The 26,042-nt window shown below is 45.8% G+C and overlaps 1 protein-coding gene across 1 annotated transcript in view; it reads left to right on the forward strand.

Annotated features, from left to right (window-relative positions):
- Tmem131 (Transmembrane protein 131) overlaps nucleotides 1-26,042 on the forward strand; it is a 75,847-nt gene that overhangs the window by 21,550 nt on the left and 28,255 nt on the right. The window contains exons 13-27 of the mRNA XM_089566140.1: nucleotides 119-278; nucleotides 916-1,086; nucleotides 1,225-1,332; nucleotides 2,382-2,498; nucleotides 2,651-2,755; nucleotides 2,838-2,918; nucleotides 3,790-3,942; nucleotides 5,528-5,603; nucleotides 5,735-5,852; nucleotides 8,148-8,283; nucleotides 16,082-16,270; nucleotides 19,578-19,750; nucleotides 20,982-21,121; nucleotides 22,555-22,750; nucleotides 24,973-25,359. Coding sequence (XP_089422266.1) covers nucleotides 119-278; nucleotides 916-1,086; nucleotides 1,225-1,332; nucleotides 2,382-2,498; nucleotides 2,651-2,755; nucleotides 2,838-2,918; nucleotides 3,790-3,942; nucleotides 5,528-5,603; nucleotides 5,735-5,852; nucleotides 8,148-8,283; nucleotides 16,082-16,270; nucleotides 19,578-19,750; nucleotides 20,982-21,121; nucleotides 22,555-22,750; nucleotides 24,973-25,359 — 2,310 coding nt within the window. The remainder of the gene's footprint in view (nucleotides 1-118; nucleotides 279-915; nucleotides 1,087-1,224; nucleotides 1,333-2,381; nucleotides 2,499-2,650; nucleotides 2,756-2,837; nucleotides 2,919-3,789; nucleotides 3,943-5,527; nucleotides 5,604-5,734; nucleotides 5,853-8,147; nucleotides 8,284-16,081; nucleotides 16,271-19,577; nucleotides 19,751-20,981; nucleotides 21,122-22,554; nucleotides 22,751-24,972; nucleotides 25,360-26,042) is intronic.

A 26,042-nucleotide genomic window follows, 5' to 3' on the forward strand; every position in this document is an offset into this window, starting at 1 on the left:
CCATTGCTTTCTTGTTTGTTTGTTTGTTTTTTCTAGATCAGTAGGGTACAACGTGGATGGCTGAGTATTTTGTATAAATAAAGCACAGAGACTCACTGCTTTCTGGTTTCTTGTGTAGGTCACTGGAGTACAATGTGAACGGCACAGTGTTCTATATAGGGAGGGCCAAAAGTCTCAGCAAGTCGGACGTCAGGCCATTAAACATTTCCAACACTTTCCCGGTTCCGGTGGTGATCCATAGCATTGAGCTTCAACCTGAGAGTCAGCCCCATTTCACTGTGAGTAAGCCGACCAAGGATCAGAAATGGTGCGCTGTTGTGTTCACCTCAAAGGAGCAAGTGTGAATATCAAACCAGGTTACCACCTGAGTTGACAGCCTCACTTTTAATGAGTGTAGTAAAGGAAAATGGTCTTGTCAAGTCACGCTTTCAGCTGAAGGCTCTCATAAATTATTCATTTTGTTATATCATGGTTTCTCAGTTCAAGTAGTGTTGTGGTATGCAGCTGAGGTTCATGGCTTGCCATGTGTAAAGGAATCCTGACACGAAACTTAGAAATGAAGCTGCCATTGCAGCTCATTGTGTTTGCGGGTTTTTGTGTCATTTGTGGCCAGCAAAGTGAACTGCATAGAGAAGCTCAAGAGTTGTAGGAGGCTGCCGCTAGATGACTCCACAATTAAGTACCAACATCTCTGCGTGCTTGCCGACAAAAAAAATGACAACAGAAGATTGTTAAATGAGTAAAAATAATTGTACTGGTTCATTTGCTAAGACTGCATGGGAAGCTAACCTTAGAAAGCAAAAACTGGCTAGACATTGCACAGGGGCCTTGAAAATGGGGGTCACATTTGTGCATGCTTATGTGCGTTATCAAGAGGTCGGTTAACGTGGCTTGTCTATCTCTCGCCATCCTCAGGTCATTTTCAACTCGTCAACAGTTCTACAGCCGAACGAAACAAAGCCTGTGGTGTATCTCAAGTTTCATCCACAGAAGTCTGCTCTTCAACTGAATGCGACCCTCCGACTGCACACAAACGTATCACATTTCAACATTCCTCTCACCTGTTACAGCGGCAGGCTCACACTGGTAATAAAACTTGTCTGGAGTGCATGCATTTCTGGGCGGGTGCTTGCACTAGTTTTAAAGGATTTCTTTCTTGAGCTTCAGCCTTCACTTGAGTGGCAAGCAGTGAGAATTCTTTGCTCTCGTTGGTTAAAATTTCAGAGGCTTCATCATGTGGTCAACAATGAGTCCTTTCTTGACTTTGGCACCCTCGGCATTGGCAACAAGCGCAGCATGTTCTTCGTGGTCATCAATGAGAACCCCATTGAGGTGAATGTATTTGCAGTGCTACATTTTTGTTCCTGTTGCTAGTAAAGGACTCTGTTGTTGTATGCGCCGCTGCGGTGGCTCAGTGGCTATGGTGCTCGGCTGCTGACCCGAAAGACGCGGGTTCGATCCCGGCCGCGGCGGCTAGAATTTCTTTGGAGGAGAAATTCTAGAGGCCCGTGTACTGTGCGATGTCAGTGCACGTTAGAGAACCCCAGGTGGTCGAAATTTCCGGAGCCCTTCACTACGGCGTCTCTCATAGCCTTAGTCGCTTTGGGACGTTAAACCCCACAAAACCAAACCTGTTGTTGTATGCAGTCCCTTTGTAGTGTTAGCATTCCCCTGCTGCTGCACAGGATGTTGGCATTGGTTATAGTTTTCATCAGATGGTGATAGAGCGCAAATAAACAACACAAGTGCTGTTCATATAGGTACTGGTAATTAGTCTAAAAGTAGTCATTAAAACTCAGTGGGGACTGAAAATTTGTTTAGGTTATGCTAAGTTTGAATTGTGGAAAGCCCAGTAGGCTCCTGCAATACTACACATGATGTTGACATGACCAGTTCAAATGAACTGGAAATTTGAATTCGGCGAGTTCGATGGGAAGATTACATTGTATTAATTAATTTCTCACAAAGTTTGCAGAGTGTGCATGGCAGCTGTGTTCCTGAATTTGTTGTTTTAATGCGGAACATCTCTGATGCATGATGCTTTATTCTCATGAAGAGAAGTCTTTCCAGTCATGGGCAGCACATGCCCCCACAAAGGACGCTGTCCCACAGAACAATTCAAGAGACTAGTACAATGCAATCAACGTGCAATTTTCTCGCAGTACTTTAAGCAAAATGTTGAGACAGTGAGTGCTGCAGACATTGTTGGCCCTTAGAGAAAAAGTGCATGCGCACAAGTAAGCGTGGTGAGATTAGTGTGTAGTTTTTGTGAGGAGAATATTCGGCACGACTACTAAATCGCAAAGTAAAAAAAAAAGATAATCAGACAGTGTGCCTTATTGAGATTGTGTGCGTTGACCGTGGTTAGCCTTTTTTTCCAGGTGGTGATTAAACATTGGGGCACCAATATGACGAAGACTCTAGTCGAACTGGCCACTGAGGCAGAAAACAGCAGCACACTTGTCGGAAACTACAACTTCTCTAGTGCTCCGAGGCAGGTAGGTCCTTGTTTTTGTCAGCGTATCGATGCATTCAGTTAAACGAGAGATCTTGTGTCCTCACTCCTGCAGTGTTACAGCTTTGCGCAATGTTAACGTGATTTATGTTAGAGGCATGCGGCAAGAGTACCTATGCTTCTGGTTACACGCAGGTGAGCTTACTGCCCCTGCGTTACGCGCTGTTCCGCATCAGCGTCACGGCACCTGAGACAGAAGGAGTGTTCTGGGGTGAGGCCTCAATAGAGACAAATCATGAGGCAAGTGCTGAAGGATGCATTTGCATGATCTGAATATCTTTTGATACATGCCTTATTTTTGTGTGTGTCTTTCGCGCTACAGGTTCTTAAGGTGCAGTTCACAATGAGAACAGCAAAAGGCAGCCTCATGTCGGACCCCATCGTCTTTGAGAATGCTTTTCCGGTATGTCATCAGTCCTAATTAGTTGGCTGTTGTTGCCGGTTCGCTGGGCATAAGAGAGCATTATGCTGTCTTACCATGTAGTTTGTAATTGCACTGAATTACCAATGCAGCAGATCAACAATAATTGCTGGCTAAGCATTCATTGAAAAAAGCATGCATAGTGTCGTGAAGCTGGCAATTTAATGTAGATGATGATGATGATGATGGATTTTTATGGTGCAAGGGCATCTGTGGCCAAAAAGCGCCATAACACAAGGTAATTTCTACTACTCAAGGTGGGGTCAAAAGACCCATTTCCCAAGCATTTCACCCTAAATAAGTCGAGCACCAGACCACCGGAAAGCTTGTACCCATTGTATCACCGGTGAGCACCGGTGGCAGTGGGGATCGAATGCTCAGATGCTCAGATGTGGACGCCCACTGCTACAGTTCCTATTTAATATAGAGAGTGCATCATCTTTGTGCTTAACTAACTACAAGAAAAAAGATAAGTTGGTCAGTGGTCAATGCTGCGCAGCCTCTGTAGCCAGCACCTGGAACAGTTTTGGCCCAGCTACAATCACATGATGAAATTAGATGACGTTGTCATTTGCTTTGCTATGCATTAGTGCATTTTTTATGTTAACTTCTTGTCAACAGCAGCATGAAGCTACAATAGTGCCTTTCGCATTTTTTTTTTTTTTGAAACTTCAACCCTTGTTTCATACCATATAGCATGGCATGTCTTCCGCCTCCTGTTTGTAATAGCTGTGACCTTTTCTTTAATTTCATGTTGCCCTGGCAATGTACCATAGTATGCTCATAGCACTGGCGAAGCATTAGTAGTGTGCAGTTTTTTCTTCACTCTGTTCCTCTCCTTTTTTTGTCGTAGGGGAAAGTGTCATCGCAGAACCTCTACATCCACAGTACATTTTCACACTCCATGACAGTGACCTCTGTGCAAACGGTTCCTGAAGATTCTAGGTTTTACTTTGAAGTTACTCAGAACGCTTCGCCTGTGTTGCAGCCGAGGAGCAAGAACTGGGTAAGCGGGGCATATTTTTTTATGCTTACATGAAGGAGTATGGATGCCAACCTTTCAAGTCCTGTTGTTTGCTGTTGGTGTCCAGCACCCTGGGAAGAGCACAAGTTTAGAAGACATGCCCCAGTGTGCTTTAAATACAGTAGGCTTCTGTACAGTAGGCACTCTGTGAAGACGCAATCTCAGATAAGGTGAACCATAGGAGACTGGTTAGTTTCTCATAAGACTCATTGTAAAAAAAAAAACTACTTAAAACTGTTTCTCATGTCCTTAAGATGAACTCTCACTGAGGTTGCGAATTGCAGTGGCCCCATGCAGTGGCACTCATGGGGCATCCACGTTGTACTACAAGGAAAGAAAAAATATATAAAATGGTTCTACGTAAAAAAAAGTGCACCCCCACAAGATTTCTTCCACGCACCTCCACACAAAACTCTGGGGTAGCTGTTTTGCGGGAGCACTCTTTCTCATTGTGGCGCTGCAGGTAGGTAGAGAAAGCCTTCTTTTTTCAGACGCATCGTCAGGCAGTTTCATAGCCTGAAAAAGAAATTCGAAATTACCATTTTCATGTCCCCAGGAGCTACATCGCCATGGTCTCTTTGCATAACTTGGAACGCATTTTTCATCTTTGATCATTTTCATGCAACTTCAGTGCTTGTGCAAGGCATATTTTGCACTTGCACTTGTCGCATCACAATGAAATTTAGTATGGGTATGCTTTACTGTATGGAGAATGCGGCTAAGTACTATTTTTTATTGGAATTTATAGTTGTAAATGGGATCAAAAATTGTTGCATCCATTGTCTCATCTAAAAGAGACATTCTAAAGAATATTAATTTTTTTTTAAGAAGTTTGAAATTTTTTGCCTGACACAATTTATTCTTACTGCATAAAAGCAGTCATAACAAGCAGAATAGGGTATTTTTCAGTATGAAGCAAAACAGCGCAAACTCCACAAAGGACACAGAAAGGGAAGGCGAGACACTGGCACCAACTAACAATTGAAGTTTTATTCTTCTGACACCTCAGTAAATCTACAGCAAACATCGAAAAGAAGAAGAAGAACAAGACCTGATAGACTGACATCGGAACCAGCCATCACTCAGGAGAACCATGATCACCCAGCTCGTGATAGGAAATGCAACTCCTTATCCAGAAGGAGTGCTGACACAGCGCTGGCAATTTTTTCGTCCTAAATGATTTTTCGTGTGGTTACAGTTCGAGACAGGGGATTTCAGGCCATCTGGGTGTTCATTGCTGAGATTGTACATGCACACCTGAGTTGAGTGACACGAGTGTGCTGCGCAGGCTTGGTGACACAACCACGCGTGACCTTCCTGTGTGAGTATTGAACCATTGGAAGTGCCACAGAAGCCTCATCACCTCTCCGAGGACCATGCTTTTTCGCATGCTCGTTTCTTTCGGCAAAGCCTGTGACTGTACGTAATTCAGTCCACTGGATAAGCCAATGGTCATATTGCTTCAGATATTGTACAACATTTGTCTCCGTCGTGTGAGCACGGAACTTTTGTGTCACTGGAGTTGCATCTAGAATTTCACACTGTGTGCACGGTTTACTTCATGCAGGCAGGGAAGCTCTACTTTGACCCAAGGCGTGAGTGCAAGCACAAGTGCTACAGTGGGCTGCCAACAGCGACAACAGGTGAGACCGCAGGACATTTTTAGCGCTGGAGTTTTCATAGCTTTGCTGCAGTACCTAGTGCCAGCACACCGCCTATTCAAACTCTGGGTGGCATACCCGAAAGTTTGATGTGTTTCGCAATTTCTGTGCAGAGGGCCATCAATGGTTGTCTGGGCTGAACCTTCCAAGTGATGTTGGCGATTCAGACCTAGAGCTCTTTCAAGGCATCCATGGCCGCTGGCTGGCTCTTCAGGAAAGCAGGAAGCATGTGTGAGTGCCTGGCGTTCGATTCCTCATAGCTCCATCGGTTCACCATTGCAAGCTTTCTGCATTCCACTGCCCATGGTACACTGTTGCAGTATGGACTTTGCACTGACTTGGCCCATTCAGAGCACCAGGAGTTTCCCACTCTCCCATCTGGTGTCATCTTGTAGTGTGAAAGCATTTCTTCACTAGCAATCCTGGAAAAGGCGATGGGTCTCTGATGCCTCGATATCTGACCCTTGGCCTTTTAGAAGAAATGACCTAGTCTCAAAATGGAATTGGCTCACTTCTAAAATCGGGGTTTAGCCGAACGCCAGAATTTGGGTGGCCCACTGCCGAAAATTTGAGAATCGAGTCGACTCACGTTTGGAACCGTGCTTAGCAATGCTAAACCACCAGCCATTTTTTTACGAGAAGCAGCGGCGTGCATTGAGCAGTGGCAAATCATTGTGGGCCGAGGACATGGGCATCATCACGCACTATGCCTCAGCGTTGTTGTCTCTGTGCTGCATACTTGGACCTGCTGATGGAAAATGAAAAAGGAATGGGAATCCACTGGCACTAGGTTTTAGTGATGATGCTGCATAGCATACTGATTGAAACCAATGGCTAGTTTTACTGAGCTATGGTAACACAAGTGTTTTAGAGCAATGTGTGGTCCACTCTGCGTTTCTGAAATTCAATAATATGCTTGCACAGTGCTCCCTGTGATGCTCTTGAGATGGCCGAGCCTTCAGAGTACCGCAGGTGTTGCACTAATCTGTTTTTCAGGTTAATTAAATAATGATTTTTCAAGTTGTGAGTCACACTGCTGCTTGTCTAATGCAGACTTGTCTAATGCTGCTGCACAATGCACACTGCAGATTGCAGTCAACTGTTGGATCATCAGAACCGGTCTTTTTTATTAGCTAGATGGCTCGGTTGTATAGCTTTCCTTCTTGGCCATGTGGCTGCCTTCAAGTGGACAGTAATGAGTGATTGCTCCCTTAAATAAAGTTTAGGCCTTGGAGGCAAGAATGAGAAATAGATTTTACATTTGTAGTCGCCAGCCGAAAATTTGGACCCATATTATTGCTCTATGTGTGGCTTCACTTGACCATGTACCGTATGGTTTAAATGCAAGCTATGGATTTACTGAAAGCACAACTAAGCCCAAGTGGAGCTGTACTGCATTGTATTGCTATGTTTATATTTGTATGCTTGCTGCCTATTTTGTGTGGATTAAGGGGGGACCCTGGTCTTTGAAAAAATATTTTTATTAATGAAGTCACAGTTATGAAATTTCCAGGCCACATGTAGTTTTGTGCACTGATTCTGGATATGTCATTTAATTTCGTGTAAAACAATTCCTTGAGCACTTGTGCAATTTTTATGCAAGTATTTTGGGAAAAGTTTTGCAGAAAATTTGCTGCAGGAAACTCGCTCAAATGCATGCCATTGGATTCTCTTGACACCAAGGAATGCAATAAGGGTAAAATTATCATCCTGGCTATCATAGAACTTGAGTTATAGAGTTTTGAAGTTGTCACTTCAGAAATGAGAAGAAAAGTGTGTACTCCTGTTTCTGAAGTGGCAGCTTTAGTACCCTGTAACTCATGTTCTATGACAGCCAGGATGATAATTTTACCCTTATTGCATTCCTTGGTGTCCAGAGAGCCCAATGGCATGCATTTCAGCGAGTTTCCTGCAGCAAATTTTCTTATATGCTCTCTCCAAATGACTTGCATAAAAATTGCACAAGTGCTCAAGGAATTGTTTTACAGAAAATTAAATGACATATCTAAAATCAGCATACAAAAATACATGTGGCCTGAAAATTTCATTACTATATCTAGATTAATAAAAATTTTTTTTCAAGACCAGGGTCCCCCCTTAAGCTCCTTTAGTGATTGACACCTGATGCAGATCAGAGATCTCAAACATGTTGCCACACTATTTAAATGGCTTCAACCCATCTGGAATCAACCACTGTTGCCATCTCACCATATTTTTAACAATGAAAACAAATCAGAACAGCTAATAATGACAGTTCAGTTTTGCATCATGATTGTCAGCTTTATTGAGAAGAAAAAGTTGCCATCTCTTCCTACTTAAAAAAAGAAAAAAAAAGGAAACTGTGTACGTATGAAACCTCCTATTGAAATTTGAATCAAATATTTGAAGGTTACTGCTCAAAGCACCTGCTTTCTTCTTTTTTCAGCAACTGTTGGAAGTCTGCCTCCGTGCACTTTGTGATTTGCAAACAGTCTGTGCTAAAGCACCTCTCTCTGTGTTGAGTTAGCTTTGTGACCTGTTTTTCAGCATCAATGTGACCCTGAAGGTTGACACTAGTGAGGCACAAGGTTTCCACATGGAGGCCCAGGTGCTTTTCCAGTGGCCAAAGCTCTCAACAAAGAGCGTTCTCAAGTTCCCGGTTACACAAGTCGGCAACCTTACGGCAAGTTCTGAAAGCCTTCTCACACTTTGGTGAACCGCATTCACTGTCTTGCGTTATAGTCCGTGATGCACTAGCACTTTGCGATGGCCTTTGATCAAGGGCCTTCATGATTCTTAATTGCTATTCAACTGAAAGGGCTTGTATCGTTGCCATCATTGCTCATGTCATTGCTGTCAGTGCTTTTGTTCTTGTTAAAACAATTGGCTGACATTTCATTGAAAACATTCTAAAATATGTAAATTGTTTAGTTTTGTAAACTAATTTCAAATGTTCCCAAAATTAGTATTGGTTTCTTAGACGAGCAGCAGTTGTACTTGTGCACTTCAGTACAGGCCTGACCCAAAAGACGCGGGTTCGATGCCGGCCGCGGCGGCTAGAATTTCTTTGGAGGAGAAATTCTAGAGGCCCGTGTACTGTGCGATGTCAGTGCACGTTAAAGAACCCCAGGTGGTCGAAATTTCCGGAGCTCTTCACTACGGCGTCTCTCATAGCCTGAGTTGCTTTGGGACGTTAAACCCCATAAACCATTCAGTACAGCCCAATGTCTAGCTTTTGTCATGAACCTAGCTACCCTAATAATATGCTTGGTTGCATTGCTCGTGTATCCCCACCATTTTATTGTGAAAGCAATACTAGTTGCACTTTCAGCCCGTCGCGTAGCAAGACCGGTAGCTACCATATTAGCATATTGGATTGGATTGGATTGGACTGTATAACCGATGCATCACCACAAGTCTAACCACAAGCACCACCACCGGCTACACTGACAGCTGAACCATGGCGTAGCTACGGATATTGCTTCCGCAATTACCGGGCTTAACCAAGCTAAGCCACAGCCATTTTTTGTTTCTAGAATGTCATTTATTTCTTTTTAATTCCTTCTAATGTTGCCTGCTACACGTAGTTACGAACACGCCAAGAATGTGCACTACTGCTGCACGAATGCCATCCTCATCTTTGGAGTTCAGTGCTCCTGCATTGACTGTTGACTTGACAGCTGTGGTGTTGCATGAACACCCCGGCAAGGCCCGCAACGGGCCGCTGAAGGACACGACTCGGTTCCGAGCGGAACAAAAGCGGGCTTGCGCCCGTTCCCCACGGTTTTATTCACACAGCAAACAAAGTCATTGTTGTTAGACCAGATTTACAAATCAGCTAAGTGAATTGTGTGTCGACCCAAGAGGGCGCCACACAACATCGTCTCCCCCTAGGAAATAATGTTAAGCTATTGCGAAAAATACTGCTCTCTTAACATGTGCCACGAGACAGCAAACATTATACAATGGTCATCAAACAGAAACTATCCGATTTTATAGTTCAAGGCACAAAAATGTCTCATTTCAGCAGTCATTACACATGGCAAAAGAAAGCACACACATTATACAGTGACTATGGGCACGACATACGATCAATCTCACCCAGAAACAACACTAGATTTGTACATCCACCGTAACAGAGAACACACAAGGAGATTCATCATTATACACAACCTATCACAACATCATTGTGCGCTGAATGCGAAAACATGAGGAACTTGCAAAGAAAGCAAAGTGAGTAAAGATCACAGCGATACAGGAGTATTCATTCATTACCCGCTTTATAAAGTCTCCATGACTGGCCCACTGGCCACGGACAGCTCAGTCGCGACTACAGGCCAAGAAAAACAGGTGTGCTACCCTTCGCTCCAGAACTACATCTGGTAGTCTACGGCCCAGAAAGGTGGTTTCCGCTGACGCACTGGGCGCCCGCGGCTGTGCGAACTGGAAGTCCCTGGGTCGCTTTGCTCCGGAAAACTACAACTGCTGTCCTCTGTGGATTCGTGCGGAGTGGTGCGGCCACTTTCGGCTGACTTTGACGGCCTATATTCCTTCCCCCCCTCGTTGCGCGAAGCGTTATCCAGGATATCTGCAACAGGAGGCGACACATTTTCGGACATTTCGGCACTTGTTTCAGCTAGAAGCTTGTTTTGAGTTGCTGCCATTGCATTATCAGCAGCGTGTGCTAAGCCTGCATAGGAATAATCTATGCTTGGTGGGCTTGGAATATTTTCTGGGGCCGGCAGTACCCAGACCAGTTTAGAAGCATTCCAGACCTTACCATCACTCAGTAAGAAAGTGCTTGGACCAACCTGTCGCTGGACTTTGAAAGGTCCAATGTATTTGGATGGACCTGTTCTGAATGACCGCACCTTCACTGTGTCACCGATTTGCACGGCCGTTGGCTTTGCGCCTCTACGTCTATCAACGTAGTATTTCATTTGCTGTTGCTTATTTTCAACCCTTTGTCGCACCTGTGTTTGCTCCGAAGATGTGTGTTCTGGAGACGTTGCTGTAGCGGAAGTTTGAGGCAAGTTCCAGGTGCTTTGCTGCGAATTAGGAAAGGAAGTACAGCTCATGTCGAGTTTCGAGCGCGGTTGCCGGCCGTGCAGCAGGACTGCAGGTGACACGCCCGTAGTTGAGTGGGGTGTGAGCCGGTACCATCCCAGATGTTGTAGGACAGCTTGTTTAACGGGTTCTCCTTGGAGTTGAGCTATTTGAATGGTCTCCTTCAAAACTCTGTTGAATCTTTCAATAAGACCATTTGCTTGAGGGTAGTAATTTGATGACCGCAAATGCTGTATGCCTCTCTCTTTTAGAAAGTCTTTGAATTGTCTCGAAACAAATTGTGGCCCATTATCTGTAACTATCGAGTCTGGAAAACCCTCCCTGCTAAAAACAGAGATCAGAAAGTCAATGACATCCTGGGATGTTACTGAAGGAGTGAAGTAGACTTCAGGCCATCTGGAATAATAATCCATTAACGTTATGGCATACGTTGGACTCGGTGGAATGTTCAAAGGCCCCACAATGTCCATGGCTAGCTTCTGCCAGGGGCGGTCCGGCCAGGGAACTGGCTGGAGGGGTGTGAAGGATGGCTTAGCTGACTTGTCAGCTGCTTGACATATGAGACAGTGTTTGATGCATTCCTCTACCTGTCTATCAAGCTGTGGCCACCAGTAGCGTTCTCTTAGCAGTTCTTTTGTGCGGACTATGCCCGGATGTGATTCATGGGCCAACTGTAGGAAAGTGGGACGAAGTACTTCAGGAATTACCACGCGATCTGCTCGCATTAGTAGACCATCTACAAAGGATAATTCCTCTTGGATGTGAAAGAATGGCACAAGATCAACTGACAGAGCCTTCTTGTGCAACCAGCCCTTACTGAGCTGACTGATGACCTTTTGCAGGGTAACGTCAGAAGCTGTTGCATTTTGTACAGTTGCCTTGTCGACTACTGGTGTTACCAGAGAAACGATTTCTTCCTCCTGATTGTCAGAATTTTCTGCGACGGGCAGCCTGGACAAGGCGTCTGCCACATAATTTTGTGTGCCCTTGCAGTACTCTATTTGGAAATTGTAATTCAGCAACCGAGCTGTCCAACGAGAGATGCGTAGTGGTCGGCGACCCGAATCGCCGGCGGAAAGCAAAGCAACCAATGCCTGATGATCGGTTCTGAGTGTAAAACGTCTACCCCACAGATATACATGTCACTTTTCGCAAGCAAACAAACAGGCTAGTGCCTCACGTTCACCAACTGAGTATTTTCTCTCAGCCGGCGACAGAGCGCGTGACGCAAAAGCAATTGTATGAAGGTGCGACCCTTCTTTCTGCTGTAGTACAGCTCCCAAGCCAACGTCTGAGGCGTCAGTGGTGACTACGACAGGTAATTCCGGGTTGAACATTTGCACAACAGGTTTGCATGCCAAACGTGCCTTAACTTGATCAAAACTATTCTGAGCTTCCACCGTCCATTCAAATGATTGACCTTGTCGGAGCATTTTCCGCAACGGTTCCACTAAATCTGCATAATGATGCAGGAACTTGGCGTAGTAGCCAGCTAGACCTAGGAATGATTGCAGCGACTTGACGTTCGTAGGGGAAGGTGCATTAACTATAGCTTTGATTTTCGATTCCATGGGAGAAATACCCTGGGCCGACAGGTTGTGCCCCAAGAATGTGAGTTCCCTTACTGCAAAAACACATTTCTGATTCAATTTCATTCCTGTTGTGGAAATGCGAGACAGCACTTCCTTCAAGTTGCGATCGTGCTCCGCCTTGGTCCGTCCCCACACCAAAATGTCATCCAAATAGCACACTACGCCCGTACAGCCTTTCAACACGTGTGACATAAGCTTTTGAAATGTAGCCGGAGCAGAAGCTAAACCAAAACAGACTCTTTTAAACCTAAATAGTCCTTCATGGGATATGAACGTTGTCAACTCACGACTTGTTTCCGTGAGTCCCACTTGATGGTATGCTGAAGCCAAGTCCAGCTTTGAGAACCACGTAGCTCCTGCGAGCAACTGCAAGAGTTCCTCCGTGTGCGGAAGTGGGTAGCCGTCGACGACAATAGCTTTGTTGGGCTCCCGCAAGTCCACACACAGGCGAAGGGAGCCATCCTTCTTTTTCACGACGACCAGCGGAGACACCCACTCCGATGCGTCGACGCGTTCGATGATGTCCTCGCGCTCCAGGCGCGCGAGCTCGTCGGAGACTTGTTGTCGCAGTGCTAGCGGAAGGCGTCTCAGCTTCGCACTGACGGGAGGAACATCTGGTCGGCGGTTGATTTGATGGACGTAGTCCTTGACAAAACCGAGCTCACTCGAAAACAAGGCTTCAAATCCTGGCGGTGTGTTCTCCGGAACCTCGAACGAATGACAAGTGGCTTGGAGACAAGTGAGGGTTGACCCCATCACGTTGATGTGCAGTTTCTGAATGGCGTCAAGGCCCAGCAACGAAGATCCTTGTCAAGTGACATGAAAAGTTACCGATGCTTGAGTATCGTTGTACTGTATGTCAGCTTCGAAGGTGCCCAGTGTGGGAATCAACTTCCCGGAGTAGTCCCGGAGAGCCAGGGTTGACGACGACAGAGTGTAGAAGCGTGCAAAATATTTCCGAAAATCAGCATTGTTGACAAGAGAAACGGCAGCCCCAGTGTCGACAAGTATAGGAACTGGGTTTCCTTTAAACGTTACGGTAGCTATTATCTCTTTCTTATTTTGTGGCAATTCTATGCCCAGAATATTCGGAGAATTCAGGATGTGTACTTCCTCCACGGTAGAGGCCGGCGCCTGCGACGCGCGAAGTGTCGCGGACTGATGCTGTGAGCGACAGACTAGAGCGAAGTGTCCAATTTTCCTACAATTGTTGCAACGACGATTGCGGGCTGGACAGTTTCTTCCGTTTGCATTATGTTTCGGAGAGCCACAACGATAGCAATACGGTTGACGACCCCCTTCCTGGCTTTCTCGCTCGAACTCCGGGCGCCTTCTTCCATCTTGGCTGCTTCTACCTCCTTCGTCGGTTCCGGGGACGCCACAGTGGAAACCCGACGCTGTGTAACTGCGCCATCCGCCTTCTTGCTCACGAGCACGAGCGGGCGTTCGAAAACCTGAAGTTGCTTGACGAATGCATCCCTGTTCGATCGTCGGATTTTCCGTTACAGGTTCGTTGACGCGATAAACCGGCGTTCCCTCATAAGCTGCATTTGCTTGCTGTACGGCTTCTAAAGCTTTGCCAATTTCTTCTGCCTTGGCCAGCGTAAGCGTTCGGCCAGCGTTCAGAAAACGTTCGCGCAACGCTGGGTTTGAGACGCCTTCGATGATCTGATCTCGGACGCGCTCGTCGAACGCCGAGCCAAATTCGCACGACAACGCAAGTTGTTTAACTGCCGCTACATACTGGGTAAATGGCTCACCGGGCAGTTGAAGTCTCCGGAAAAAACGGTGTCTCTCAACGATGAAATTCGTTGCGTCTGCGAACAGCAGGTCCAAGCTCCCGACTAACTGTGTGTATTCGTCTGTGGTCGTGGCAGGCTCAAGCGGCGTCTGCGGAAGTGCTTCAGACGTTATGCCGGCGACTGCGGACGCTTGCCTAGTTTCTTCATTGTTGAAATGCTGGCGCTGTCCCTCTGCTCCGAGCAGCGTGAGAAGGAGTGCCGCTTTCCGCTCCGGTGCCCAGTCGCTACCACCGGCCGACAGGAGGTACGCCTCGAAAAGTTTGAACCAACGCTTCCACGGCACTGCAGGCGAACCGGGCGCAGACAAAAACGGCGCGGGAGCGAGGCCTGACGCCATGCTGACGCAAAGTCTCTAAAGTTGCAGGAGAAGGTGGAGCGGGGCAGCAAAACACAGGGCCAGTCGAAGCAAATGGTACGTCAGTCGGGGCAAGCGTACAAACGTCACTTACTGTGATCCCATCCTCGTCGCCAAAATGTGGTGTTGCATGAACACCCCGGCAAGGCCCGCAACGGGCCGCTGAAGGACACGACTCGGTTCCGAGCGGAACAAAAGCGGGCTTGCGCCCGTTCCCCACGGTTTTATTCACACAGCAAACAAAGTCATTGTTGTTAGACCAGATTTACAAATCAGCTAAGTGAATTGTGTGTCGACCCAAGAGGGCGCCACACAACAACAGCCTTTGAGTCTGTAGGCATTCAGTTAGGGGGCCTTCAGAGCATATATCGACCCCTTTTCTGTTTGTAAACAAACCCAGAAGGTGATGACGACAGTGGCTTCCCAAAACATCTCTGGAGGAAGGATTTCCAGAATCTTCGGTGTGGTTTTTAAAGTGGTGCCAGTGCAGACACGACAGCACTTGTGACCCCTCTTTTTTTTTTTTTTTTGCTTGCGTTACCTGCTTTTAACCTCGAGTGAATATTTCAATCAGCCAGATAGCCCAGTAGGCACTGAGTTCAGAGACTTTAGTGGGACCACTAACAGGCCTAGAATTTTTTCACTGCACAAATCACTATTGTCAACAAGGAGCGCAGAGATTGCAGTGGTGGCCTAGTGGATTGAACACCCACTTCGCATGTGGGAGGCGCAGGGTTTGATCCCCAGTGTCACCGGTTGCAATCCGGTGATACTATGGCTACGAGCTTTCCCCTGGCATGGTGCTTGGCCTGTCGAGGGTTAAATGCTTGGGAAATGAGTCTTTGACCCCGCCTTGAGCAGACACTAAAAGTGTCTTGTGCCATGGGGCTCTTTGGCCAAAGCTGCCCTTTTGGCATAAAAATTCATCATCATCATAAACAGGAAGTGGGGAACTGGTTCCCGCTTCTACAGAGAGCGCAAAGATCGCTGTCTGTTGTGCAGAAGGCACGGTTTCGCACTGCAAATAGTGGTCATGTGCTGCAGGTTAAACTTTTTCTTTTTAGTGGGTGAAATATTACATGCTCAGTTTACCAGTGAGAGTGACTCTGGAATAATGGGCTGGAACTGCAGCACCCTGCCTGGGCACACAAGATGCAACAACAAAAAGAAAGCATTGCGCTAGTAGCCATGTTTATCTTAAGGAAACATGCTGCTTGCATGCAGCATAGTTGTGTGCTCGATAGAGAACGAATGCAGCACTCATTGTTTATCTAGACGGTGGAATGCACCCGAAGTGAGCCGGCGAACCAGAAAGGTAGGCCAGAGACCCCTATATTTTCTGCAAGCAAGCACATCACCTGGAGGACATCACTGTGTAGTACTTGTAGTACTCAAACTTCAAACTGGAAATGGTTTGAGAGCTCAATCACGCTGTCGCCAGAGAACAAACTGGTTTGTCAACAAGACAGATATAATGGGAGCAAAGATCTCTGCGCAGGCCAGATTGCAAATGTGCATGAGCGTACTTCAGTTGCAGCATTTCTTGGTTGTTTGACGTCAGACTGCACACTTTGCTTACTGATTGTTTGTGTGCTTTCTCCGCGGTCATCTAGCAGGTGAGTCTGGCGTTCCTCACTCTGGTGACAATGCACTTGTGCACTGCAGGTGAGGCAGCTGACCCTGGAGAACCCGTCTAGCCTTCCTGTGCTGGTCCAGGTGTTGCCACTGTACTTGTACCCGGATCTGGATGCCGCCCTGACCATGGCTGCCCACTCGACCAGCATGCTGAACCTCTCGACAGCCACCAAGAGAGAGCATAACGTGTTCACACTGCAGGACTTGGAAGAGTACAATGTGAGCACTCGGGAGATGTATTGCGCTTGCTTGCTGTAAACTGGATAGCTTTGGAACTGTCTGTCTTAGAACAGTGCCTGAAGCACTCGTATAACGACAGCCGAAAATCCACGGCAATGTTTTGGATTTGCTCCTGAACAAACTGCCTCTTTCTATTCACTAGTCTCTTGTGTGGCTTAAAAAAGTACCATATATTGTTATGTGTAAGTCAACCTTTCTTTTTTTTTAAAACCACCTTGCAGCGCCTAATGGTAGTTTTGGCCAAGCCGCAGGCAGTATGCATCCTGTGTTGGTGCTCGCTCCTGCCAGGGTGCATGGAGCTCCATGTTTCAAAAAGCAAAATTGTTCATTTGTATGCAAATCAATTCCGCTGACGAAAATTTGAAGTCTGCCATGCCATTTACCCGGGTTGCTTGTGCTGGCAGTCGCTTTTATAGGCGAGTGAGGGGTAGTGCGAGAGCAAACTTCTTTAGAGTGTGCATTGTGCACCAGAATCCTAAACTGCAAGAGAGCTGCCAGTTCTGTTTCCTGCTTACCAGGGTAGTCGGCAGGGCCGTACGCCTTGTAGAAGGTGTGCCTTTTTGCCTCTTGTGATCTCTATTTACCTCCGACTGCTGGCCTTGCAATTGCATCGTTACGTATGTATTGCTTCAAGTCGCGCATATGCCTCTATCTTATCCCATGAGAAACAGCATAGGAGTTCACTGTAGATGCACCTCTAGCTTTCTTGGTTGGTTTGGGGACAGCTGTTGACTTATATTAGGCCAGCTTTTTTTTTGACCAACAAGGGCTTCGATTTGGGGGCCATCTTACATATTTGGAGTCAAGCTGTATGTGGTGATATACAGTAATTTTCTGTGCATATGTTAACTGTTACTACTACTTCTGTGCTTGAGGCAATCCTCTGACGGCTCTTCATTGCAGCCACAGGCGGCATCTTATGCATTCTGTCAAGTGCTTGTATTCTTGTATTACATCAGTATTTGCACTGCACGGCGGGAATCCTCAGTGCCTTATTTTTTATGCATTTGCATCACTAACCCCCCTTTCGCGCAATCTGTCTTCTGGTGTTGTGTGATGCCACCGTCACCCTCCAGGAGGAGCAGAACTTACTACCATTATTGCTGGCGCAGATTTGTCGTGTGTCACATGGTATGATTGCCTGTGCTTTTTTTTTTTGCTTGAGCATATACCGTATTTACTCGCATAATGATCACACTTTTTTTTTCAAAAAATGACGAAAATTTAGGGGTGCGATCATTACGTGGGGTAAATTTTTTACAAAAAATTTTTGAGCACCGGAAACACAAACAAGTCGCAGGCAGACAACCCTTATCACACGGGCGCACTGCCCGCGCTAAACGCGCTTATCGCGAACCGATCTCGGCTTACGTCGTTACATACGGCGAAAAGCGCAAGAGCTGGCAACGTACTTTCTTCGCACTAAATCACGTTCCAAGAGCAACGCATCAAAATAGGCAGTGTGTATAGTACTGCGCGACGGCGATTTTATGCGGCCTTCAATCTCGTCCGATAGCGCGGCAACAGCGTACAACAGCAACGTCCCGCGGCGCTCAAGCTACGCATTTTACCGCCGTTACGCCGAAAAATGTCCAGTCCCTGCCACATTGTTGATGTACTTAGGTCACACGTTTGCAACGATCGGAGCACTGGATTCCGCACGCTTACCGCAATGGTGCCGCCCGCGAGCGCGGCGGACGACGGCGCTCTGTACTCCCTAGTCGTCGCTAGGCTTAACTTGTTTCATACCGAAGCCACAGTGGACAGCGCTTTTGAATTGACCAAAGCTATAATGAATATTCTACTTATGGCGCTGCCTTACTCACAACCTCATTGTTTCATATTAAAAGAAATATACACGATCGATTTCAGCAACGCCTTCGCAGCGGAGCTGTCATGCATGCAGATCGGGTCACTCGCGCTGCAACGGCGGCAGCTGCTACGCGGCTGTGAGCGTAAAACTAGCTTGTATCGCAGTTATTACTCCTACCAGCAACTCGGTACAGGCCCCGCGATCCTCAAGGAGGATTCATTTTTGACGTTCCCATATCCCAGGGCTTATTATTTACAAGAACAATAAAGTTTAGCCGGATCACCGCGTCACTTCGTTCGTTGCACCGCAACCCAGAACGGTGGCGAGACTTGCGACAACGGCGAACCGTGATTCGAGATAACCGCAGTAAAGTTTGGTATCTGCGGTTAAGCATAACCGCATTTAGACTGCCCATGTGACCGCAGGTGAAACAGCAGGTGGCTGCCGCTGCAATGCTGACAGAGCAAGATGGTAATCTGCACGTGCCATCTGTCAGACAGATAAGCAAGTACGATCATCGTCAGCTAGACTCGTCATCGTCGTCAAATTGCCACGGCAAGTTCGGGGTGCGATCATTACGCGGGGAATAAAAAAAACTGAATTTTGCCACAAAATTCGGGGGTGCAATCATTACGCGAGTGCGATCACTATGCGAGTAAATACGGTATGTAGTGTGCTACAGTAAAGTATTAAAGGTGCGCTGAAGAGGAATCTGAACTCGTCTTTTTGCCACGGGAACTCGATCTACACGTTCCCAGCATTCTTAGAAACTTCGATTTATTGCCCTGTGTGGCCAATTTCCCTAACTAAATCTGATTAACGTCTGGCTCCCGCCTTTTTTTTGTTTTGTTTTGTTTTTAATTCCCCGCATACGGTGGGAGGAGTTGACCAACGTATGGAGTGCCTTTCAGGCAGTCACGTGGCAGCCTTGCTTTCGCTTTTATTTGTTTTTTAGGTTTCCGTGAATAAATAGATCTAGTCAAGACTACATAGCTGCAAATTAGGTTCACTGAAATAAAAATACGCGTGGACTCCTTGCTTTCGCTGTTCACTACATACCACTCCGCCGATGGCAGAGTGGCAAGCCACCATGGAACTAGGTGAAAGGTTGGTCGACTCCTCCCACCGTCTGCGGGGAATTTAAAAAAAAAAAAGGTGGGGGCCGGATGTTAATCCGATTTAAATTAGGGCAATCGGCTGTACAGGGCAATAATTCGACGTTTCAAAAAACGCGCAGAACGTGTAGATCGAGTTCCAGTGGTAAAAATACGAGTTCAGATTCCTCTTCAGTGCACCTTTAAAGCTGTTTACTAACAATAACTCTTAGTGTGAATATTAATATTCCTTTGATGAGCAACCCACGGGGTTGCTTTTTTTTTTTTTTTTTTTTTTTAATGGGAAGCCTTGGCTCTCTCTTTCTCTGCTCTGCTGTGCTGGTACTTTAACCATGCCCCACGTGCCTTTCTCCCACAGTCGAGCCCTGACAACGTGTTCCTGGCGTATGGCAAGGGCCTCGAGGAGTACTTCCATGTCCAGACCCATCGCAAGTCTCTGTCCTTCCAGCTCACACCAGGCATGAGGGTGCGTTTGAAGGTCGGCTTTTCTCCCAGAGATGACCAGCCGGCGGCTTCACTGCTCCTTATTCGGTATGTCCACGAATCCATTTATACGCGATAAGCATGCCTTGTTGAAAACTAACCGTGTTGCTTTGCACTGTGTGAAACGCGTTTCGTTACATTTTTCTACTAATATTGCTTGAACCCTTTTGTTCATGTGGAGTTGGTAAAAACTGACATTTCGAACTTTATTGGGGAACTGTCACGCAGTTCATAGGAACACGTACATATTCAGAGACGATACAGATTTCAGGCTCTGTAGAATCTGAAAGTTCGAAGCATGCCCAAAGGAAAAAATCTGTAGTATTTTTCAATCCGATGTGATCTCACTAAAGTGATCTTTTTTTTTTTATGTTAGGGATTTTTCAGACTGTTTGATTATTTGAACCACTTCATTAGTCCCTTCGAGTCCAAAAAAGTTTGTTGGTGACTGTAAGAGCATTTCATAACCTGCAGTTGCTGTGACTATCAAGCAATTGATGAAGTCAATGAAAAAGTAATCTGGCTCACAATATAACATCAATAAGCTCTTTAATTGGATCAAGTGGTTGCCGTATTCTTGTGTGGCATTCATTGTGTTCTAATGAGTGTTTTGTTTTTCAAAAAAAAGGCAGTTATGATAGTATTGTTGTCCGGAGAGGTACACTTTCTTTCTCTGAGCGTTTGTTTACCGCTGTTCGCATATAACGAATTTTATTAAAATACCAGACTAATAAACCAGAGGAAACAGCTCGGCTTGAGTATGGAAAAATAGATGTTGTTTGACAAAGTCGAGCCTAGATTTTACTGCTCCTGTGTACAGTCATGCACATCCCTATTGGTGGCGATTGGTTACAGAAGGTGAACTTCCTCAGTTCCTAGCCTTAGCTGTCAAACGCATGGCAATGTGTTCCCCGCTGCCACCACAAGCTTTTTATACACTTCTTATTTCTGGCATTAGCTCTGTCAGACGCCATTTTTGTTTCAGTCAAAAACAAGCATTTTTATCCCTAAATAGTATATTCAGACCTCAAGAAGGACAATATGCTAGTTTTCAGCACAAAGTGCCAACAGGGAATTTTTTTACAGGAAAAGTGCAGAGTTTCTGCACAACGAAAAGCTGTGTGTTCACTGTGTACACAGCTTGTACAAAGCACCTTATAGGGTTAAACTTACCTACCAGTTATTGCCGTTTGTGGTTCCTTTCCTTGTCTGTCATTGTATTTTTGTGCTGTGTTTGTCTGTGCTGCATGGGTCCGCACCTGTATTTGTTTGGCTGCAGGAACAACCTGACGGTGATGAGTGCGGTCATGCTGAAGGGCCAGGGTGGTTATGGCCAGCTTCGTGTCGGAAACAAAGTTCCGGGCAGCGACTCAGTGCTTATTTTTGAGCTTTCTGAAAGCCACCTGAAGGACTGCGATGGTGGGTACTTCAAGTGTGATGTAGAGCTCACTTGGACATGCTTCTGAGAGGATTACAGTCGCTTCAGTTATGAAATGATCTTACACCTCTAAAAAATTATTTAGCTCGCTGTTAACACATGCTGCTACTGTTACCACTATCATAGGGTGATAAAAAACACGTTTTGTGGACATGGGCACAGTTGATAGAACATCTTGGTTTACTGTTACCACACCAGAAATTGACCGAGTACACTTACAGTGCATTTTTGTATCCGGCACCCACCAGACTTCTGACTAGTCGCATACAGGAATGCAATGCGTAACATTTTAATGATCTGCGGAGAGTAGCCTCCAGACTAGTTGTGGTGGCTCAGTGGCTGTGGCAATCAGCTGCCGAGTACAAGTTCACATGGTCGCTCCTTGTCATGGTGGCCTTGTTTTGTTGTAGCCGAAATGCAAGGGCAACCAGAACTGAGATTTCGGTGCATGGTGAAGATCTACAGGTTGGCGAAATTAATCCTGAGCCCTTTATTACAGCATGCCTGCTGGCCCAATGTGTTACTTTGCCATCTAAACGCCCATCATATGGGCCTTCAGGCTTGCAGATGGCTCTCAGTCGATGTAGTAGTGTTCTGAGTTTTCATATTGCTACGTGCAGACAACTTCTAAAATTGGTCGAAATGTCCTTAATTGCATGTTTCACAGCAGCTAACATTGGTGGGGTATCTGAAGCTTATGCATAGAATCCGTGTGTAATGAAATGGCTTCCCAACGTTTTTGCACCCTTGCCTTTGGACTCAACTCTTTTCAACCCTGATAGACTTGTCACTGTGGCTTACCATGTGGGCCACGGACTTTTTGTGGTACATCTGAGGAGCATGAGTTCGACGACAAGCTTTTAAAATGTAAATTACAACAACCAAAAGATGTGTAAAAGTGCACAAGAAATAGCAAAGGAGTTCAGCATAACATTACGTCATAAGAAGCCATCATTTTGTATTTTAGATACACATCAAATTGACTGCCACCACATAATGGGCATTGTGAAATAAATTTTATGCACACAGGCTTCATATTGTTTTATTAGATTCCATAGTAGTTGTTTCACACATATAATTGTAGTTTGTTTGAGTCGTCCCTGTTCTCGTGCTCTTCTCTAGCCCACCAGTTCATCTTTAACAAATCCTGTTCTGTTTGGAGAGGTGCTGTGTTTTGAAGTACATTTTGCCCATGCTCAGTTTGTAACTATTTTGCCATTGTTATTCCTGAGTGATACTGACAGCTGTCGCTTTCTTTTATGTTACACAATAGCTCGAGGGCCCACAAATTCTTGTTTGTGGTCATTTTGCTGCAAGTCCATATTTTAACTTAGTACTACTCTATAGTGCCCGAAATGTGAGCTCACTTTTTTTTTAATGTGCGGGCGATAAAGTTGTTTTCTTTTTGGTGCAGGCACAAGGAGCGGGCGCTTGATGCAGCCTAATTTCACGGTGCGTCGGGGGTTCACAGCTCGCAACACTGGTCAGCTTCCGGTGTTTGTACAAGGCTTCTACATTAGTGGAAAGCCGTGTCAAGGCTACGGCTTCCGAGTGTTGGACTGCCACAGCTTCGAGCTTAAGCCCAATGCCACTCGTCGCATCGACATTGCGTGAGTAGCTACTCAGTGTAGCAGCTGAATTGTTGTTCCTTTTCGAAGGCTGTTGTACTAGACTGCAGAAGCAACACCTCGTGGTGTCTCTTCCTGTTTAGTATGAAAGGTTCTAGGTTTTTGCATTGGTTAACACCTGATGAAGGGCATGACTAGGGTGTTAAGTAACGTAGCTGTCAGCACTCATTATGAGGAAACGTAGCAGGGATTCACAGTTTCTGCATTAGCAAGGACAAGCTCGTTTCAATAAGAAAAAGTCACTGAATTTTTTATAAACATTGGGCTTTTTAGCTTTTTGTTGAATACTGAGCAAACCAGCCAGCTGGTTCCAAAGAAATTTGTTAGTAGCTAGTCCTTGCTGAGGGGAGCAGGTGTGTGCATTCAAGTTTTACTACTATTGGTTTTTTTCTTCTTTGCTTTGTTAGCATCATGCAGTTGGTATACGATCTAACTCCTTAGGGCCGCAGATTTTGTGTAAACTATTTGAGGTACGAAATATCTCTAATTTTTGTAGTAAAACCTTTTTAATTCGGTCTTAAAGGTAGTGAAGAAAACTTCCGAATTACCTGAATGTTTAATTATCGAATGGCCCCCCCAGCACTGCCGAAAGCCATTGTAGCTATAGCTATAGCCTTGTAGCTATGGCTATTTCTTGTAGCTAGCTATGGCTTGTAGCTATAGCCATTTTGGTATCAAATCTAGGACACCGAGGCCACATTTCTGTGGTGGGGAAATGCAATAACACTTGTGTGCTGTATGTTAGTGCATGTTAAAGATTCCCAGTACCCGTCACAGTGGCTCAGTGGTTAGAGCTTTTGGCAGCTGAGCCCATGGACATCGGTTCCATCCTGGCCACGGCGGCTAGGTTTTGATGGAGGCAAAACGCGAACGACTTCCTTATTGATGTGCGATGGCAGCACATGCTAAAGAACCCCAGGTGGTCAAATCTGGAGCCCTCCTTCACTGATCATTTTTCTCTCTTCCTTTCACTCCCTCTTCATTGTTTCCCGCCATGGCATGGTTCAGTGTCCACTGAAAGTGTGACATGCTCTGCCTTTCCTTCCCCGAGAGCCAATTATTATTATTATTATTATTATTATTATTATTATTATTATTATTATTATTATTATTATTATTATTATTGAAGATCCCTTGGGAGGAGGGGGGGGGGGGGGGGGGTGTCGAAATTACTCTGAAGCCATCCAGGACACGGTGTTCCTCACAGCCCATGTGTAACCACTGTGGTGGCTCAGTGGCTTTGGCATTAGGTAGCCGATCCCAAGGTTGTGTGTTCAATCCCGGTTGTGGCGTCTGTATTTCAATGAAGGCGGAATACAAAAATGACCATTTGCTATGTGATGTCAGTGCACATTAAAGACAGCAGGCGGTTGAATTTATTCTGGAGGCCTCCACTAAGGCGTCCCTCCTAACCTGTGTGTTGCTTCAGGACATTAAACCTCACGTGACATAACATTTTAAGCTATTCCAGCAAAAATAGGAAAAAGTAGCTTTTCTTATTCAGGAATGTGTAATTTTAAGAAAAGTTGGAGAAAAGCCTGTTTTCTGTTTATTCAGCATAGAAGTGGCACATGCTCTCGTTACTTCTTTTTCTTTTTAATGGCTTGTTGGCTACTTGAACAAGTGTATGTGACAATTCAAAAAACAAAGTTTTGTACTTTTCTTGCGTGTACCTGTGTGAAGAAATGGCTGAGAAAGCAAGGAGTAGTGTGAGGCTGAATAACACTGTAGCATTGCCCAACAAAGATTGCAATTTAATTTCGGAAACTGTATCTGTATGCAACCTCGCCACAGGCAAAACCTCTTCCTGACACTTATTCATTGTTGTGCAGTGCCACAGCCTTGTTCTGCCCTGATGACATTTTTTTTTCTTGGCTTAGCATCAATGCCAATGGCCCTGTTTAAATTTCTTCATTGCCTCATGCACATGTTTTTCTAACCTCATGCGGACCCAGACAGTTTTTTTGCTCATGGGAGTGTCATGGGAGCAAGTGAGAAAAATGTATAATTACGAACACAACTCTGATTGAGCAGCATTACAATTCATTTGAAACGAATGATTAGGCAATATTCTGAAGTTTCTCAAATTAACTGGAAGTATGTGTGGATTATTTGAGTAAATAAAATTGATCCTAGTTAGCCTGTATTACATGATGACTCATCCAATTTCGTCTGCTGAGAAAAGATATTTCTTCTCTTCACAGGTTCACTCCCGATTTCATGCTGTCGCTTGTCGAGCACACACTGGAGCTGCAGACAAGTCTGGGCCCCGGCCGGGTGGCCTACAAGATGTCAGCCACAGTTCCGCGCCAGTACTTGGGGCTGTGTCAGGCAGCACTGCCGCGCCCTCGCTGGGAGCCCTTCATGCAGTGCTGTGCCCTCAGTGCAGCGCTCTTCCTGCTCCTCTGCGCCCTGGCGTACGCCTACCTGGAGCGGGACCGCATCCTCCACACCAGCTTCTACCCTCTGACCACCCTGTCCAACCATGGCACCATGGTGCCTCCCGCTGGACGACTGCAGGCCTTCGACCTGCGCTCCCTGGCCTCTTCTCAGACAGCAGTTCCGACCGACAGCCAGACCTTGAACTCAAGGTTTGTGCTAAGGGCCAGTAATCCAGTGAATGCAGACCACACATATGTAGACCTCCCCTGTGTTTATAAAAAAATCACATGCCTGTGCAAAGCCACTGCAGTGGCTCAGTGGTTATCGTGCTTGGCTGCTGACTCGAAAGACGTGAGTTCGATCCCAGCTGTGGTGGCCGCATTTCGATGGAGGCGAAATGGTAGAGACCTGTGCACTGTGTGATGTCACGGCACATTAAAGAACCCCCCAGGTGGTCGAAATTAAATTATCCACAGCCCACCATTACGGCGTCCCTCATGGCCTGAGCTGCTTTGAGACATTAAATTCCATAAACCATGACCCACATGACAGTGTGAGGCCTGTGTAGGGTGTCATGTGGTAAGCCTGTCCTCTGATATTGCAGAAATCTAATGTACATTTCTTATTCTTGTAGTCCTGGTTAAACCATGACCATTAGTGCAAGTCATCAACTACTAATTATATTTGTTGGTTAATACATTGTGTTCAGCTTTTACTGCAAACAATTTGCGACTTTTGTGAGGTTAACCTGTAGAGAATGGTGGTCCCACTGAGGCATTAAAAGAGAATTAAGATAGGCCTCTTCATTTGTTTTTCTTAATAAGAAAGCTTTATAGACAAGTGTCATGTTGGTCCACAGGATGCTTCCAGTCGTTAATCCGATGGCTCTGGC

Source organism: Amblyomma mixtum, chromosome 1 (assembly GCF_055824585.1).
Source record: "Amblyomma mixtum isolate Tamu chromosome 1, ASM5582458v1, whole genome shotgun sequence".
In the NCBI taxonomy this organism is placed as follows: domain Eukaryota; kingdom Metazoa; phylum Arthropoda; class Arachnida; order Ixodida; family Ixodidae; genus Amblyomma; species Amblyomma mixtum.